Genomic DNA, 15,419 nt, shown 5'->3' with positions numbered 1-15,419 from the left:
GCCCCGCGGCCCGCCCTCCCCCGCCTCCAGCCGCAACCGAGCGCAGCGGGGAGGCGGATCCGGGGCCGGGTGTGGGACAAGCCTGGAGCCCCAGCTGCTGGCAGAACGCCCCGGCTCGAGACCTCGCCCGGCCTCTGCCTCCTCTCTGGACAAAGGGGACGAGGGACCGGCTGCGCGCCCTCAACCGCGCACTCACCCACGCGGGCCTCCGTTTCTCTCGCCGTCCAGAGGGCCTGAGGTCCCCAGCGGGGAGGCGGATCCGGGGCCGGGTGTGGGACAAGCCTGGAGCCCCAGCTGCTGGCAGAACGCCCCGGCTCGAGACCTCGCCCGGCCTCTGCCTCCTCTCTGGACAAAGGGGACGAGGGACCGGCTGCGCGCCCTCAACCGCGCACTCACCCACGCGGGCCTCCGTTTCTCTCGCCGTCCAGAGGGCCTGAGGTCCCGGCCTGGCAGCCACCCGAACGCCCCTCGGGCCTCCGGTGTCTGCCTAGTCCTGCGGACCCTGACCGCGCCCCCTGCCGTAGGACCCGAGTCACGTGACCGCGAACCCACCTCCCCGGGGGTGGCACCCGGCGGCTGGGACTCAGCGCGGGCGTTGCGAGGCAACGGCTTCCTGCGGGGCTCTCCGCCAGCCCCGCGCTCCCCGATCAGCCGCCTCTCTGGAACAATCCGGCCTTCTCGTTGCCGTGACAGTAGCTTTCGAGTCGCGCTCATCTAGCTCCGGGTCCTTAATCCCCCGCGCGGGCGCGGGCGGGTCGCTTGGGCTCCGACATCTTCCTCGGTCACCATCAAGTGTCGCTGCAGGCGCCCGACCCCTGTGGCCCACCGCACGCCCCCAGAACTACATTTCCCAGGAGGCGTCGCGGTCAGGTGCCTCGCGGGGCGGTGCCGACTACATTTCCCGGACGGCTTTGCGGCGGGCCTGACGCCTACATCTCCCAGAGGCCTCTAGCGGTGGGCCCGCCATCCTTCTCTGGAGTCTCGGGCCCTGACGGAACTCCCACTCCCGGAGGCCTTTGCGGCTCCCAGGACGGACTACATCTCCCAAAGGCCTCTGCGGGAAGCGGCGGGCGAGTGGAGTGTCCTTGCGCGGAGCGAGCGACCATGGTGGCCCGAGTGTGGTCGCTGATGAGGTGCGTGGGGCCGCCGGGCGCGACCCGAGTCCCCAGATAGCGTCCCCGTCCAGTTCGGTCCCTTCGGTCGGTCTCCCCGCATCCTGGCCCAGATCGGGACGTCGAGGCTCTCGCGGTCACCCATCGCCTTCCGCAGCCCCTCCGCGTCCCAGAGCCCGCCCCGAGCCTCGGTTTCCCCCTCTGTGAAGTGGGGGTGCACAGGGGTCCGGCCGCTCGCGTTGGTCGGGAGTGACGGGCAGGAAGCGCCCGGGGCCACTGGCGACCCTCTGTGCTCTGGGAGCCTTTGGGATGGTCCCTGTCTCCTCTCTGGCCTCTCCAGTGGCCACTGTCCTGCTCGCGGCCTGTTTACCAGTTAAAGCGGCGTTGGGTTACCTTGTTTTGCACCCTATAAATTGGACGCTGTGGACCAGCAGACGGCGTCATGGTGACGTCGCTGGACTCCCACGTAGTTGACTGCAGTTCGCATCCCGGACCCGGTGGCTTAAGCTCACGCCGGGCGCGCGTGCGTGCGTGCCCAAGATCCCGAGAGGAGAATGGAGGAGAAGGGATTGCGGCGTGACCATCCCCCCTGGCGGTGATTTCTCGCTGTCTCTCTGTCTCTGTCTCTCCGGCATGTGCACGCACCCTATAGCAAAAATCCCTCTAAAAAAGGAAAAAAATGGGTGCTGTGCTTGGCCTACCCGAGCGTCGCCCTCTGAACAGTGAGCCCCAGGGCTGCTAACCGTCCCGGTGGGCCTGGACCCCTGTGGGTGGCCCGCGGTGTCCGCTGAGCTGCCCTGCCCTGCCCGCAGGTTCCTCATCAAGGGCAGCGTGGCGGGGGGCGCTGTGTACCTGGTGTATGACCAGGAGCTGCTGGGACCCAGCGACAAGAGCCAGGCGGCCCTGGGGAAGGCGGAGGAGGTGGTGCCCCCCGCCGTGTACCAGTTCAGCCAGTACCTGTGCCAGCAGACGGGTCTGCAGATTCCCCAGGTACGGGCGGGTGTTGAGGCCGGGCTCGGTGGGAGTCCGCTCTGGGGCTGGCCCGAGTCGGGGGGCTGCGGAGGCCTCCCCTTCTCACCAGCCTTTCCTGCCGTCTCTTACCAGCTCCCGGCTCCTCCAAAGATTAACTTTCCGGTCCGCGACACCTGGAATTCAGGTAGGTCCCGGTCCGCGTGCTTGGGTGGGGGGACGGGCATAGGCGCTCCAGCCTGGCATCCCTCCCTCTTGGCAGTTTTCCTCCGGCGGTCCCTCTTCCTGCTGTGTGGGTCTCCCAGAGATTCCAGAGAAGGGGAGGAGGACGGAGCCCCCTTTGGGAGCTGGGCGGTGGGTTGCTCGGTAGAGTGACAGGTGGGAGACCCTTGTCCTGGGAAGGCTCTGCATCTCTGCCTTGGTTTCCCTGCTGGGAGCGATGCCCCTGAAAAAGCTTCGGGGCCATGGAGTTCCCCCGGGGCTGGCTCTCGGTCCTCGAGGGGGCCCTCACCCGGGGACCTTGCGCTTCTGCAGGTGTTGTCCGGGTGATGTCGGCCCTGTCTGTGGCCCCCTCCAAGGCCTGCGAGTACTCCAGGGAGGGCTGGGAGTACGTGAAGCAGCGAGCCAAGTAGCCAGCCAGCGGTCGCCCGCCCGCAGACCTGAGGACTCCAGACTGGGACCCACTCCAAGAGCAGCTCCTGGCCTCCCCGGCCCAATAAAGGACTTCAGAAGTGTCCCCAACCCCTGCGCTGGTCCTGAGGGCACGGGAAGGGCTCCTGGCGTGCAGGGGGTTGAGCTCGGAGCTTTGTAGACGGTGCTCAGGGCCCCGGGAAGGGCTGAGGCATGGGCCACGGGTCCCCCTCCTGCAGGTCTTGGAGGGTGGAGGGCTGAGGCCGGGCAGGGCAGACTGGGAGCCGGACTTGGCACGTGGAGTTGGCACTTCTGCTGTCGGACACGTACAAGCCCGAGGTCACGTTCCTCTATCTTGTCCAGCTCCCCAATCTAGCCTAGTCTCCCCTGGCCAAGTTCCACACTGTCCCCACCAACCCTGGGGACTCTGAGGAACAGAGGTCGTTGGGGTGTGTGGCCTCGTCTTCTGTCCAGGCTGGGTCGGCTGCTGGAGGCCTGGCTCAGGCGGTGGGCTCCCTGCGAGGCCCAGCACCCAGCCACGGAGGGCCCCTGACCAGTGATGGCGGGAAGCCTGTGCCAGGTCAGAGGCGGACGGACGGGGGATGGGTTTGCAGGGTGTTGGGGGCAGACGTCAGAAGGCAGCTTGGGGGGCCTGCACTGGCGTGGGCCCCCGTTCCTGAGTTCTGGGGCTGAGGATGCTTGGTTTGGGGGATGGAGCTCAGGAAGGGACGGGTTGTTGAGGTGGAGCAGGGCCCGGGGCAGCTCCTCAGGGCTGCCTGGCCCGTGCTCAGGGGAGGCGCTGGGGATGCAGAGTCCACACTGCCTGTGCCTCCATCTCCCCAGGGAGGTCTCCGGGGCCCCAGTCCTGCAGGTGGCACCAGGAGAGGGCAGGCTGAGCAGGCGGGGCTACGGCGTTGTGGTCCAGAAATACCCGGGCCCACCGTGGCCGGGGAAGGAGCAGGCTCCGGGGCCCACCTGGCAGGGGACAGTTGCATGACCAGGTGACGCGAACCGCCCTGCCTGGATCCCAGCCGCAGCCACCCCCTCCATAAGGAACCAGGGGTCCTGCTGTCTCCGACCAGCCCTGGTCCACGAGAGCCCCAAACCTCACCTCTGCGGTCCTCCTGCGCCCAGTGCAGGTCTGACGTGGGGCCCTGGCCTTACTCAGCCACGCGTGGTCCACCCACGGGCCGGGCCGATGGATGTTCAGATGAAACAGGCCCCCAGGTGCACGGCCTTGGTCAGAGACCACAGGGCAAGGTGTGGCTGGCGTGGCACTGCATCCCCTCGCAGCCAGAGGTGTCTTAGTAGCCGCACCTGGGCCAGGCCGGGCTAGCAGCAGGGTGTGCCGTGGTGGGGTACGGGCCACAGAGCTAAGACGGGGCCGGCGGGTTACAGGGGCAGGCCGGCTAGTGGGGATGGAGGGGCGACGAGGGACACTTGAGTGGGCAACTTGACAGTGGCTGGCCCCCCGGTGCGCCCAACGCGGCTCCTGGTGGAGGGGCTGGCGTGGCAGGGTGAGGATGCACCGCTGCTGGGTGACCAGAAGTGGAGGCCAGAACCGCCCCCAGAGACCAGTGGGGATCCGGCGTGCCGCCCAGGTCCTCCTGGATGTGGCCGAGGGCAGGGCCGGCCTTAGCTGTGGACTGCTGGCCGAGGGCACAGGCAGGGACAGCCAGGTGTCCCCACCTCGTGAGGCTCTGCAGTCCACCGTGGTCCCAGGGACTGGAGTGCAGGAGCTAAGGCCTTCTGGAAAGGTCTTTGTAACCGCAGGGGACTGGAAGAGAACCCGGTCCCAGGAGAATGCCCTTCACCCTGCAATCCTTGGAGCAGCCCACCAGCCCTTCTACAGGGGCTGGCCCAGGGCAGGCTGTGGCAGGGGCACTGTGTCCCCGTCAGGGTGTCTGTAAGGAGACATCCTGTAAGGGATTTGTCAGGCCCAGTGCCACCCATGGGCCAGCCAGTCCTTGACCCCGGCCTGGTCCTCTGCTCCCGTGGGTGCATCTGCTTGTGTGTGGCTTAGTGGCAGGGTGCCAGCTCCGTGGGGACGCGCTACTTGGGCCACGTCCCCAGAGCCTGCGTGGTGTGCAGGACTGCCAAGGGCTGACGAACAGGGCTGGGGTGGGAAGGGACAGGCACGGCTGCGTGAGGACAGGCTGGCTGGGCCCCGCCGCTCACCTGTCAGCCCTGGTCCTTGGTGAGAAGAGCAGCCAGGAAGGCCAGGCCTGGGGGCGCTGCATTTGGGTGGACCCACACGGGAAGGCCCGGGCTCACACCTAGAGACCCTCCCCAGTACGCAGGGCTTGTGTGTGCCCACAGCCGGGGCTGACCACCGCAAGACCATGCTAGGGCCTGTCTATGTCTCTCTCGCTCATGGAAAAAAATAAACCTACCACAAACCCGTAAAAAAAAAAGCAAGTTTGGTGCCAGCCCGGTAGTGCGATGGTTATGCGCCTTGTGTAAGGATCCCACGTGGCTGATTGCAGTTCCAATCTCGGCCCTACATCTTGAAGACACACGGGGTGCCTGTGTGCGCACCAAAAACTCCAATGGGGGCACGTGGAGGAAGAAGGGTTGTGGCTCGAGCCTGCCCCATGGGGGCACTTCCCTCCCCAGTCTGGCAATTACAACAAAACAAACAGGAGCCGGCAGATGGCCTGTTATGTGGTCAGACTCGTGGAGTCGACGGTTCGCGTCCTGTCCACAGTGGCCTAATCCTCAGTCGGGCGCGTGTGCCTTAGATCCCCAGAGGACGACGGAGAAGGGACTGCAGCGTGCCTGAGGGGCGACTGCTTGCTGTCTCCCGTGTCTCTCCGTTGAGTGCACATGCTAGAGCAGAAATCTCAACACACACACTTCTCTCTGCGGCGCACGTGTGCTGCTCGTGTATGAAGTGACAGAAGGGGCCAGGGGACAGCGGCCAGCAGTGTGCAGTCTGCTGCTGCCACGGAGCGCCCGACTGCTGGCCGGCCCACGCCTGGAACCGGGCTGGCCGCTCAGCTGGCCACCAGCCAGCAGGGTGGGTGGGGGCAGAGTTGACGACTCATTTCTGAAAAGAACACAACAGGAGCTGCCGGAGGTGGCCCCACACACCGGTCCTGGGCCCTGCAGGGGCTGCAGGGCCCTCCCCGGACACAGCTGCGGCTCAAAGAGGTGGAAATAAAAAGACGGCACTCTGAATGAAGGGTATGTGAACGGAAACACGTTTATTACAAAAACAAAAACAAAACCAAAAAACAAATTCACATTGTATTGAGCTACAATATGGCAGCAGATAAAAAAAAATATTTGTACACAGTCGAACTCCTAAGAGCACGCAGCCCTGCTGCTGCGTGGTGGGGACACGGGACGAAGGGCTCAGTAGCGGCGAGTGAAGCGGGCGTCGCTGGGTCTGCTCCCCCGGCTCTGTCCTCCAAAGCCCCCTTGCATTCCACCGTGCGGGATCACGTGGCCCCGAGAGGCCCCGCCTGGAGCAACGCTGCCTCTCCTGGGAACAAACGCAGAGCCTCTGTGCACCCCTAGGCCGGCCACTCGGGCAGCAGCGCGACAGTCACCCCCTAGGGTGCCAGAGCACCGACCAGGAAAGACCGGGCCGTGAGGGGGCTGGCTGGGGCTGGGAAGGTTCAGCTGTTCTGGACCTTCTCCAAGGGGCGCCGTAGGCCAGGGAGGGCAGTCCCGGGGGGTGGGGGGAGCACCGCCCACACGGCCTTACCCTGACATGCCTCCCTGGTTCATCATGTGGCCAGGCCCCGAGTGCCCGGACATACTGCGCTCGCCACCTGCAAGACAAGGTGGCGCTCAGCAGGGCGTTCAGGCCAGCCGGTTGGCAGAGCTGTGCGCCTGCTTCCTGGTGGACATGGAGGATGGATCTGACCCTGCACCACCCCGGCTCAGACTCCGGCAGGTGGAAGGCCCTGGTGCGTGGACCCCTCCATTCATAAGTCGCCAACCAGCGTCTTCCCTGCAGACCCAGTACGGGACGAGCCGGGGCGGCCTCCGTCTTTTCAGTCACTTCTCGACAAAGAACCCAAGCACGGGCTGGGCCTCACCTTGCCATCGTTTGTGGTCCCTGTCCATCATGCCGCCGTCGGCAGCGCCCTGCCACGCCCGGTCGTCCTCGATCCTTCGGCCATGGTCCCCCCAGTCACGTCTGCCCCTTAGAAAAAGGCATCTCTGATTTGGACTGCCCACCCCTGGCTGGTGCCACAGCCACCCTGGTCGGCGCTCTGGGACTCGGCCCCAGCTGCCACCCTCTGGACAAGGAGGGCTGCGGGGAGCTAGCTGGGCCCAGGGTCCCCCAAGACCCACTGGCGGGGGAGCTGTAAGGGGCACCACGGGGTGCAGGACACGAACCTGGGAGGAGGGAGCCCCCGGCCTTCGCTCATCCTCTTGTCCGAGCCGTAGCCGCCCCAGCCATCGCGGGAGTCCCGGCCGTGGCGCTCTGGTCCTCCGTGGCGCTCAGGGTAGTGCTGGGTTTGAGATCAGATGGAAAGAGCCTTGGAGTCAACCTCAGGGCCCCAGGACCCCAGGCTCCCGTGGTGTGCGATGTGGAGGACAGAGCAGACAGCAGGGCCATGGGGCCATGTGTGGTGTGCTGGCAGGCCCTGCTCCCAGGCTGCGGGGCTCCCCGCGCACACAGTGGCCGGACGGATGCGAGAGGGGGCCGGGTTCCCGTCAGAGGCCGGAATTCAGGCTGTGAGGGGCTGCAGGGGCTTGAGCGCTCAGCGCCAGGACACCGGGGTCACCCAGCACAGGTGGCATTCCCCAGGGAGACCTCCCAGTCGGGATAGTGGCCCAGAGCCCGTGGTCTTCTCTGTCTTCTACTACACACAGGCCAAGGCACATGCCTTCCAACACGCATAAGCCTACACGCCTCAGTTTTCACACACCGCTGCCTTTGCCCGCAGAGCGGGCCGCCCCCGTAAGTAGTGCCCTACTGTGTATGGACACCAGCCATCTTGCTGGGACCCTCCCCCACCCTCCAAAGCTGGCCTGGTAACTCTCCTCCAGAATCCAGCACGATGCACCTGCACGGACGGTGAGCAACCACACGTTCTCTGGGAGTGAGCCCCTCCTGGGTCACCTAGGCAGGTGGCCGGCAGCCTCTCCGGTCCTTGCTCAGCATGCAGGGGCCCACTGGCCACAGTGACAGCTGTCCAGGCCAGCCTGGCCCATGCGTGCTCAGCCCCGACCTACCCGCTGTCGAAAGGAATAGAGAAAGCTGCATACGCTAAGCCCAGGCCCCGGGACGTGAGGTCAGCGTGCACGGCCTGCTCTGCTGCAGGGATGAGTACAGCTGGGCCCTCACGATCCCGGGGCCTGCTCCTCTGCACGCGCAACAGAGGCCTGGGCTCTGCCCAGTCCCTGGACGAAGCGCCTGGGAACCCCGTGACCTGACTGCTGCCCCACGAAGAGGAGCTCGTGAGCGGAGGATGCACACGCTGTCACTTGGGGAGCCCAGGCCTGAGCACTCCCCCAACGGGGGCTCCAAGCCCTCCCCTCCATGGGACGCACACTGGGGCCCATCGAGGCCAGAGTGCCTCTGGAGGGACCCGAGACACGCTCCCGTGCACCTCTCCGAGGCATGCTGACCTGGGGAGCTACAGCTCATGGTTCAGGCCACTTCGTTCCACTGAGCAGACAGACAGAGACGTTTAAGAATCACACAGTGACCTTTAACTAATCACTGCAACACCCGTTTCCTTAGATTTTTGCCAAAGGGTGTGTGTACTCAACAGCGAGGAAGTGAGAAATTACTGCCCGGGGGGATGGCCACACCGCAATCCCCTCTCCTCCATTCTCCCCTCGGGATTCTGGGCACGCATGCACGTGTGCCTGCTGTTTTCAAGCCACTGAGTCTGGGACTCGAACTGGAGTCAGCCATGTGGGTTCCAGCGCTTTAACCATTATGCCACCTCCTGGCCCAGGGTATCTTAAGTCACAAAACCAGACAGAGGAGCATCTAACGCAGAGTGGGGAAGCCACATGGCCAGACCTCGTCTCCAACCAGCAGGCCGACTCCATCTCTCCCCAGCATTTGCAGATGTAACAAGCTCCACGCCACTTCCACGAGGCCTGCAAGTACGTGCACCCTGTGACCTCCGTGTAGTCAGATGTCACGCTTCCCACCGGGGCAGTATCGCCTCCTGACTGACAGCGGCGTGCTCCAGCTCAGTCCAGAACACAAGCACTCTCCAACGACTGCACTTTGAAAACAGCTGGGGACGACCAAGAGGCCTGGGCAAGGACTCTCACACCCACGCACACACGGGCGCCGCTGCCCTGGAACTGCCCGCACCGGGGGTGGGAGTCACGACCCTCACTCCGAGCAGAAAGTGATGGCCTAGGACGCGACCTCGGTTCTGTCAGTTTCAGGGCCTGGACACTTCCCTTCCGGCTACTCTCCACTACGAGGGGACCAGGGACCATCTCTTGCCCTGCACACGCGGCTCACCTCCAGCAGAGAGAGGAGTCACGTGAAGGTCAACAACTCCCATGTGGCAGAGAACCCCCATGCAGAGCCAAGAGCTTCCCCGTGTAGCAGTTCTGTGCACACCACCCTCACGGGCAGAGCTTCCCCACCACGGGGAGGGCCGAGGGAGGCCAAGGCAGAAGACAAGGAGTACACGGAGCCACGGGGCTGCGACAGGCTGCCGAGCGTCTTGCAGGGCACTAGCTGCCCGAGTGTCCCAGCCACGGCCTCCGTCCTTCCTGCCCCACGGAAGCGCAAAGCTCTCCTGGGGACCCCAGAGAGACAGGAGGCGGCAGAGACGGCTCTTTCCTGCAGCTCCTGACCTGCTGTGAGAGTGCGCACGCGCTCACGGGCCTGAGCTAGACACACCCAGGGATGCCTCGAGAACCAGCACAGAGCATGGCCGTGCCGGTGAACGCGGAGTGGCACGCCCACGCCAGAGGCACCGCGCCTAAGCTGGCGAGGATGGGCATGCGGCCTCAGAGGTTGGCCGAAAATGGCTACAGAGTGACTACACTGGGTGCCCAGACCAAGCACAGACCACCCTGTACCCCAGACAGAGACGGGGACAGGGCTTTCCTCGGCCGCACCCCTTCCTTCACGCGGAGGAGGGAGCACGCGCGCAGAGGAGAAGGGATCCGGGGCACCACGGCATAGCCCCAGCTTCTGGCTCACCTGTCCCTCTCTTTCTCCCATCATCGACCTGGACCCTTCTCTCCTGAAAAAGAAAATGAAGGTCAAGCCGAAGGCCAGGAAGAGGCGCACGCAGAGCCCAGCACACCCACGCGGAGAGCCCCGCTCCCAGCTGACCTGTCGACGGAGTGGTCAGGGTAGCGGCCCCGGTCCCTGTGGTCGAAGTCATGGAAGCGGTCCTGGCGGCTGAAGTCCGAGTGGTAGCGCTCACCCAGAGCGGCCCGCTTGGCTTCAGGCCAGTAGGCGTCGTCCCGCCTGGAAGTACAAGTGTGTCGGCCATGGGGCACATCCCTGCGGGACGGCGATCACCCTCACGAGTGTCCAAGCCGTGCCCGGTCGGGCGACAGTTCCATTAGGTCTGACGCCCTGGCTCTGCGATGCAGGCACCAATGGCCAGGCGGGCAGCCGGCTGCACCACACAGGCGGTTTCCGGGCAGCCCACGCAGCCGGACCCGCAAGCACCACAAGAACTGCCCTGCTGCCACTACTATCCCACCCTGACTGCTGCCCAAGATGCCCACGGAGCAGTGGAGACACACCGTGGACATGTGGGTGGCCGTGACGGGTGCCCAGCATGGGACTCTGTACGGAGACAGAGTCCTAAACAGGTTGAGAGTCCCCCACGGAAGCCACGCTGGCTGCTGTAGTACCTAAGGGCCCCTCACCCGCGCAGAGTCAAGAACAAGACTCAACGCCACCTGTCTCTGTGCAGCGCCGGGACAGCTGGCGGGGGTCGGTGCTGGGGTGTCCCCGCTCCTGACGGCAGGCTCAACCTAGGCTCCCTTTACACTGGTGTTCAGCTTTTTAAAAACTTAACCGGGCGTGGGGTAGGTAACCAGAGGGCATATGCGCGGACCCAAGCGGAGGAGAGAGGGAAAGGAAGCGCCTTTATGAGGTCCGGACTCTGGGCTGTGGTCAAGCCCCAGGCTCTCCTACAGCTCCCTTCTCCGGGGCTGGGCACACACGCACCACATGCGTGGTGTTTCTCGAGCCACCAGGTCTAGGCTCCAACTACAGAGTCAGCTGTGTGGGGTTGGCTCCCTGGCAGTGAGGCTGCAGAGCCACCCCGTGTAGCAGTTCTGTGCACACCACCCTCACGGGCAGTCTCTGGGGTTACAACCGTGTTACTGAAACAAGCAAAAAACCAGTCAGAAGGCCTAAAGGAGCCCAAAGGCAGGTGCTTTAGCCTGCGCCCCAGAACCGGTGTCCAAACCCCTCTGAGGGTCTGTGCCGGCCTCTGCTGACGGAATCCGCTCCTGTGTCCTCCTGCTGGCATGGGGTGGGGGGTCGGGACCACAGCACGTCCCCGAGGCTCCCTTCATAGGGAGACGCTGAGCCAACACGACTCGGGTCTGCGACTCAGGGCCACCCAAGTACGGCGGGGCTGCTGGACTCACCGGTCGAGGTCGTAGGGCCGCCGCAGCGCGGGCCGCCGCTCCTCATAGCGCAGCTCCTGCACGCGCCGCCGGCTCGCGGTGGATGCGCTCCTGCTCCCGCCTGCGCTCCTGCTCCACGTGCATGCGCTCCCGCTCCAGCCGCTCCCGCTCCATGCGCTCGCGCTCCAGCCGGTGCCGGTGGAAGGCCAGCCTCTCCCGGGCAAACTCCAGCCGCTCGCGCTCCTCACGCTCCCACTGTGCCTGCAGCCGCTGCTCCCGCTCGCTGCGCTCTCGCTCCCTGTGGGGCAGGACAGGTTGCTGGAGGCCGTTGGACAGGACACCCACACCCACGGCAGGTGGCACATGGGGGACCGGGCCACAAGCGCCTGCGCCCTCGGCTCTGGCTCCAAGGGCTGTGTCTCCACGTGCAGGGCTCACAAACTGCCCGCTCTGGTGGGGAAGTCATGCTCACACTGACTGGCGGGTACAGGGGGCAGGCGTGGTGCTGGCTACAATGGGAACAGGACCTCTTCCTCGAATTTTCTGGAGTGTGACCTGACCCCGTCAAAGAGCCAGTGAACTTTGTGGCAGCTGCACCCAGGCTGGGACCTTTGCCCCCTAAGCCTCCAGCTAAACCTGCAGAGTGGGGCTGGCGCTCAGTGGGATCTGATGTGGCCATCGAGCTGGCCCTGAGCGGGACAGGACGCCGCCAGCCGGTCCCTGCAGTGCAGAGACACATCGCAGCCAGGGCGCGTCCTTCCAGTCTGTCTACGTACGAGGCGGTGCCCGACTGTCCCTCAGGGTACCCGTGTCCACGTAAGACTCTCCCGAATGGAAACATTCACTCTCTTCACACCGTAATTTATATGCCAAACTCAATTACATCGAGAGATGAAAAGGTGGTCTTTCATTTTTTAATGTATATATACATATATTTTTGCCAGAGAGACAGAGGGGGAAGGTAAGAAATCACCCCCAGTGGTAGGGCCACGCCACAAGCTCTTCTCCACTCCCCTCCTGGGATGTGGGCATGCATGCCTGGTGTGACTCTCAAGTCTCTGAGTCTGGGACTTAAACCGTGGTCGGCCATGTGGGAGTCCAGCGCGCTAACCACCACGTCACCTGCTGGCCTACTTTAACCTGCATTTCTGGCAACTGGAGAGACCACACAGCATGCTGCACGTCTCTCGGCCATGCACACCCGCCATTCTGCTGACTGTCTGCATCTGCCCGCGGCCCACTGGGCTGTTTCCTTATCGGTCTGTCGTGTCTACTCCAAACCACTCTGTCCCCACCCGATGTGTGCCATCATTCTCTCCGCGGCTGCCCGTCCCTGTATGACATCAGAGACCCTCTGGGCCCCACATGCAGAGTGGCCAGCCTCACCTACAGGGCCATCTGACGGGCCTATGCTCAGCAGTGGGGAGGGGACCCCAGGACTGTGACCAAACAGCCCTCACAGCAGTGGCTGGAATGCCCCGAGGCCCTGCCCACGGCCCACCCCACGGACATGGACACGGACACAGATGTGCCCCGCTGGCAGACCTGCTGGCCATGACCTGGGAGCAACACGGGGCCGTCCTGCTCTTCCCTCACGCCAAGTGTACAACGGGAACAGAGGCTCAGAGCAGCACCCACTCCGGAGGCCTCTGGAATGCCCGCCAGGACGCGATCAGGACCGCAGTCTGTGACGAGGCAGTGGGCCTCTAGGGCCCCGACTCACCTGCGGGACTCCGAGTCTCTGGACTTGCGAGGCTCTCTGACTTTATCGAACGACACGACGGACCACTTCTCTCTGCTAGCCGACTTGCGATCCTGGCTTTTGGAAACCTAGTTCCCCAGAGAGCATTACTAAGTTGAGGTGCAAATAGTGGGGATATGGGAAAGGCCATGAGCAAGCCGCACGGGGCCCTCGGGACCTGCCCCGTCCTCAACACACCGCTAGTCTATCACCCCAAGTGCAGAAGTCCGAAAGTCCCACTTCGGAACAGGGACAGCTGCCCATGACCCAGACGGCAGGCAGCACAGTGGCAAGACAGACACGTGGGGTCCAAGCAGGGGGGTTCTCCCCAAGAAATCCCACCAAGAGTTGCTGCGAATTCTAGGGCTGGCCACCCCCGGGGAGTGATTTCTCACTCGCTCCGTCTAATGAGCACGTGCGCCCTGCAGTAAGAGAACCTGGGGGCTGGGGGAGAAGGCGGAAAAGCCACAGCTGCCATCAGAGTGAAGCTGGTGTAGAGTACAGCTTTAAACCTCATATATAGACACGTTTTTGCTACAGGGTAAGTGTGCGTCTCCCAGAGAGGAAGACGGGAAGTGAGAAATCACCCCAGGGGAAGGCCATGTTGCAATCCCTTCTCCTTCATTCTCCTCTCAGAATTTTAGGTGGGCGTGCACGCGCGCGTGTGCGCACACACACACACACACACCTGGCATGATTTCTAAGCCACTAGGGATGGAACTCAAACCATGGAGATGGCCACGTGGAATCTAGAACCTTAACCTCCATGCCACCTGCTAGCCCTAAAAAAACTACTACATTTTTTAAAAGAGAGATTTGCTATAAGGTGCATGCACTCGCCAGAGAGACAGAAAGTGAGAAATCACCCCCAGAGGGACCGCCATGCTGCACCCTTCTCCTCCACACTCCTCTCGGGACTTTTGGCATGCATGTACACGCTCTCGGCATTTGAGTTTCAAGCCACTGGGTCCAGGACTTTAACCATAATCTATCACGTGAGAGTCCAGTGACATAACCATTACGCCATCTGCTGGTCCCAGATTTATTTTTAAAGTTCAAAATTTTGCATTTATGAAAAGTTCAAGGGCATTTTTTCAATGTATGGTCAAGAACAACCTAAAACACAGAGAAGCCAATGGGGTGGGTGCCAAGCACCCGGCTGGTGGGCCCACTCACCCTCTCCTTGGAGCCGTAGGTCTTCACGCTGATGACGGGCACACCTTTAGACTTGTCCATCACCACTGTCCGCTCGGTCCCTCGACTTCCTGCAGGAGGAAGGAGTGAGGCAGGGAGGAACCATCTGCACCTGCTGTGGGCGTGCCACGTCGGAACGCACATGCACGTGCTGGGTACGACAGGCTGCTGGCACCGTGGAGCCCTCATGAGCAGAGTGTACTCCTGGGCGTCCAGGATGAGGCCTAGGTGCCATGACGGGCTCCTGTGTGTCAGGGCGGCAGCAGGTGAGCGCACCGCGCCTTGGGACACGTAGTGAACTGTAGCTCTCGTGAGAGGGCAGTGTGGTGGAGGCTGGCTGTTCTGAGACCAGGACCTCGCGCGCTCTGCATACGCCTATCCGCAACTGTGGAGCCCTTCCACCCTGTGCGTCCCTCGGCCTTGTCACAGGCCCAGGACCTTGGACTTCCCAGCCCTGAGAACTACAAGCTCACAAACAGATGGCAACCGTCTCTGTACTACTGCCCAGTATAGGAATCGGTCAGGGACGCAGCAATGGACCAGGCTGGCAGCCCGGAGAGGAAACAGTACCCTAACTGCACAGGAACCCTGGTCCGTGCAGCCAACTAATGGCAGCGATGCTGTTCTCTGCATTACCAGAGAGCTGCACCTGCCAGAGACAGAGATGGAAACAGAGAGAAGGCACCCTCAGGGTGCGTGGTCACACCACAATCCCTTCTCCTACACCTTGCCATCCTTCCAGATGTGGAGTACGCACCCACACACGCCCAGCGTGCCTACCAAGCCATCAGGGTTGGGATGCGGGCCGCCGTTGGTCATGGGGAAGACCACAGAACGGTTCCCAAGTGTGCAGGGGCCAGGCTGACCTGGGCCTGGTTCTGGCATTCACGTGTATGCTGCCCAAGGGGCCGGCACGGACCAGACTGGAGACCACTGACCGGCCACCCACCTGACTTGGTGGCTCGCAGCCGCTCCGAAGGGCCAGGTTTCTCGTCGTCTTGGTCTTTGCTCTTCTCTCCACTCCCATCGTCACTCTTTTTAGGATCGTCTTTTCTGTCGGCTTTATCATCTCTTTTAAGATTGGCAGATCTAAAAAAATCAGCCCCGGGTGCAGATGTGTGTCAGAGCAGGTGAGGAGGGAACAGATGAGCCTGGCTGGACAGAGGCAGTGGGCACCTGCTGGGCCCAGGGCGGAGCCAGCCGCTGCCAGCAGGCTCCCTGGGGTACCAGAC

General features: G+C 63.4%; 3 protein-coding genes across 7 annotated transcripts in view; 1 reads left to right on the top strand and 2 right to left on the bottom strand.

Annotated features, from left to right (window-relative positions):
* The window catches only part of HSD11B1L (hydroxysteroid 11-beta dehydrogenase 1 like), a gene marked incomplete at its 3' end in the record, with an annotated part of 8,459 nt that extends 7,819 nt beyond the window's left edge, over positions 1–640 (bottom strand). For 2 of the 5 annotated variants that reach the window (XM_014589445.2, XM_014589448.2), the window contains 1 exon segment: positions 397–543. 5 annotated transcript variants of the gene reach the window in all.
* Positions 641–751: 111 nt separating this feature from the next.
* Positions 752–2,822, top strand: MICOS13 (mitochondrial contact site and cristae organizing system subunit 13). Its single transcript, XM_006152760.3, has 4 exons — positions 752–1,133; positions 1,925–2,102; positions 2,217–2,268; positions 2,616–2,822. The coding sequence occupies exons 1-4, from the start codon at positions 1,105–1,107 to the stop codon at positions 2,711–2,713; spliced, it is 357 nt and encodes a 118-aa protein (XP_006152822.1). The 5' UTR covers positions 752–1,104; the 3' UTR covers positions 2,714–2,822.
* Positions 2,823–5,891: 3,069 nt separating this feature from the next.
* SAFB (scaffold attachment factor B) overlaps positions 5,892–15,419 on the bottom strand; it is a 37,748-nt gene continuing 28,220 nt past the window's right edge. The window contains 11 exon segments of the mRNA XM_006152759.3: positions 5,892–6,198; positions 6,424–6,490; positions 6,761–6,861; positions 7,065–7,180; positions 9,859–9,901; positions 9,994–10,131; positions 11,274–11,345; positions 11,347–11,550; positions 12,976–13,082; positions 14,170–14,258; positions 15,137–15,276. Of these exon segments, the coding sequence (XP_006152821.1) occupies positions 6,069–6,198; positions 6,424–6,490; positions 6,761–6,861; positions 7,065–7,180; positions 9,859–9,901; positions 9,994–10,131; positions 11,274–11,345; positions 11,347–11,550; positions 12,976–13,082; positions 14,170–14,258; positions 15,137–15,276 (1,207 nt within the window). The 3' untranslated portion in view covers positions 5,892–6,068.

The sequence above is a fragment of the Tupaia chinensis genome, unplaced genomic scaffold (genome assembly GCF_000334495.1).
Source record: "Tupaia chinensis unplaced genomic scaffold, TupChi_1.0 Scaffold000356_2, whole genome shotgun sequence".
Classification (NCBI taxonomy): Eukaryota; Metazoa; Chordata; class Mammalia; order Scandentia; family Tupaiidae; genus Tupaia; species Tupaia belangeri.
The sequence above is the reverse complement of the archived record's forward strand: the minus strand, read 5'-3'. Positions and strand labels throughout refer to the sequence as shown.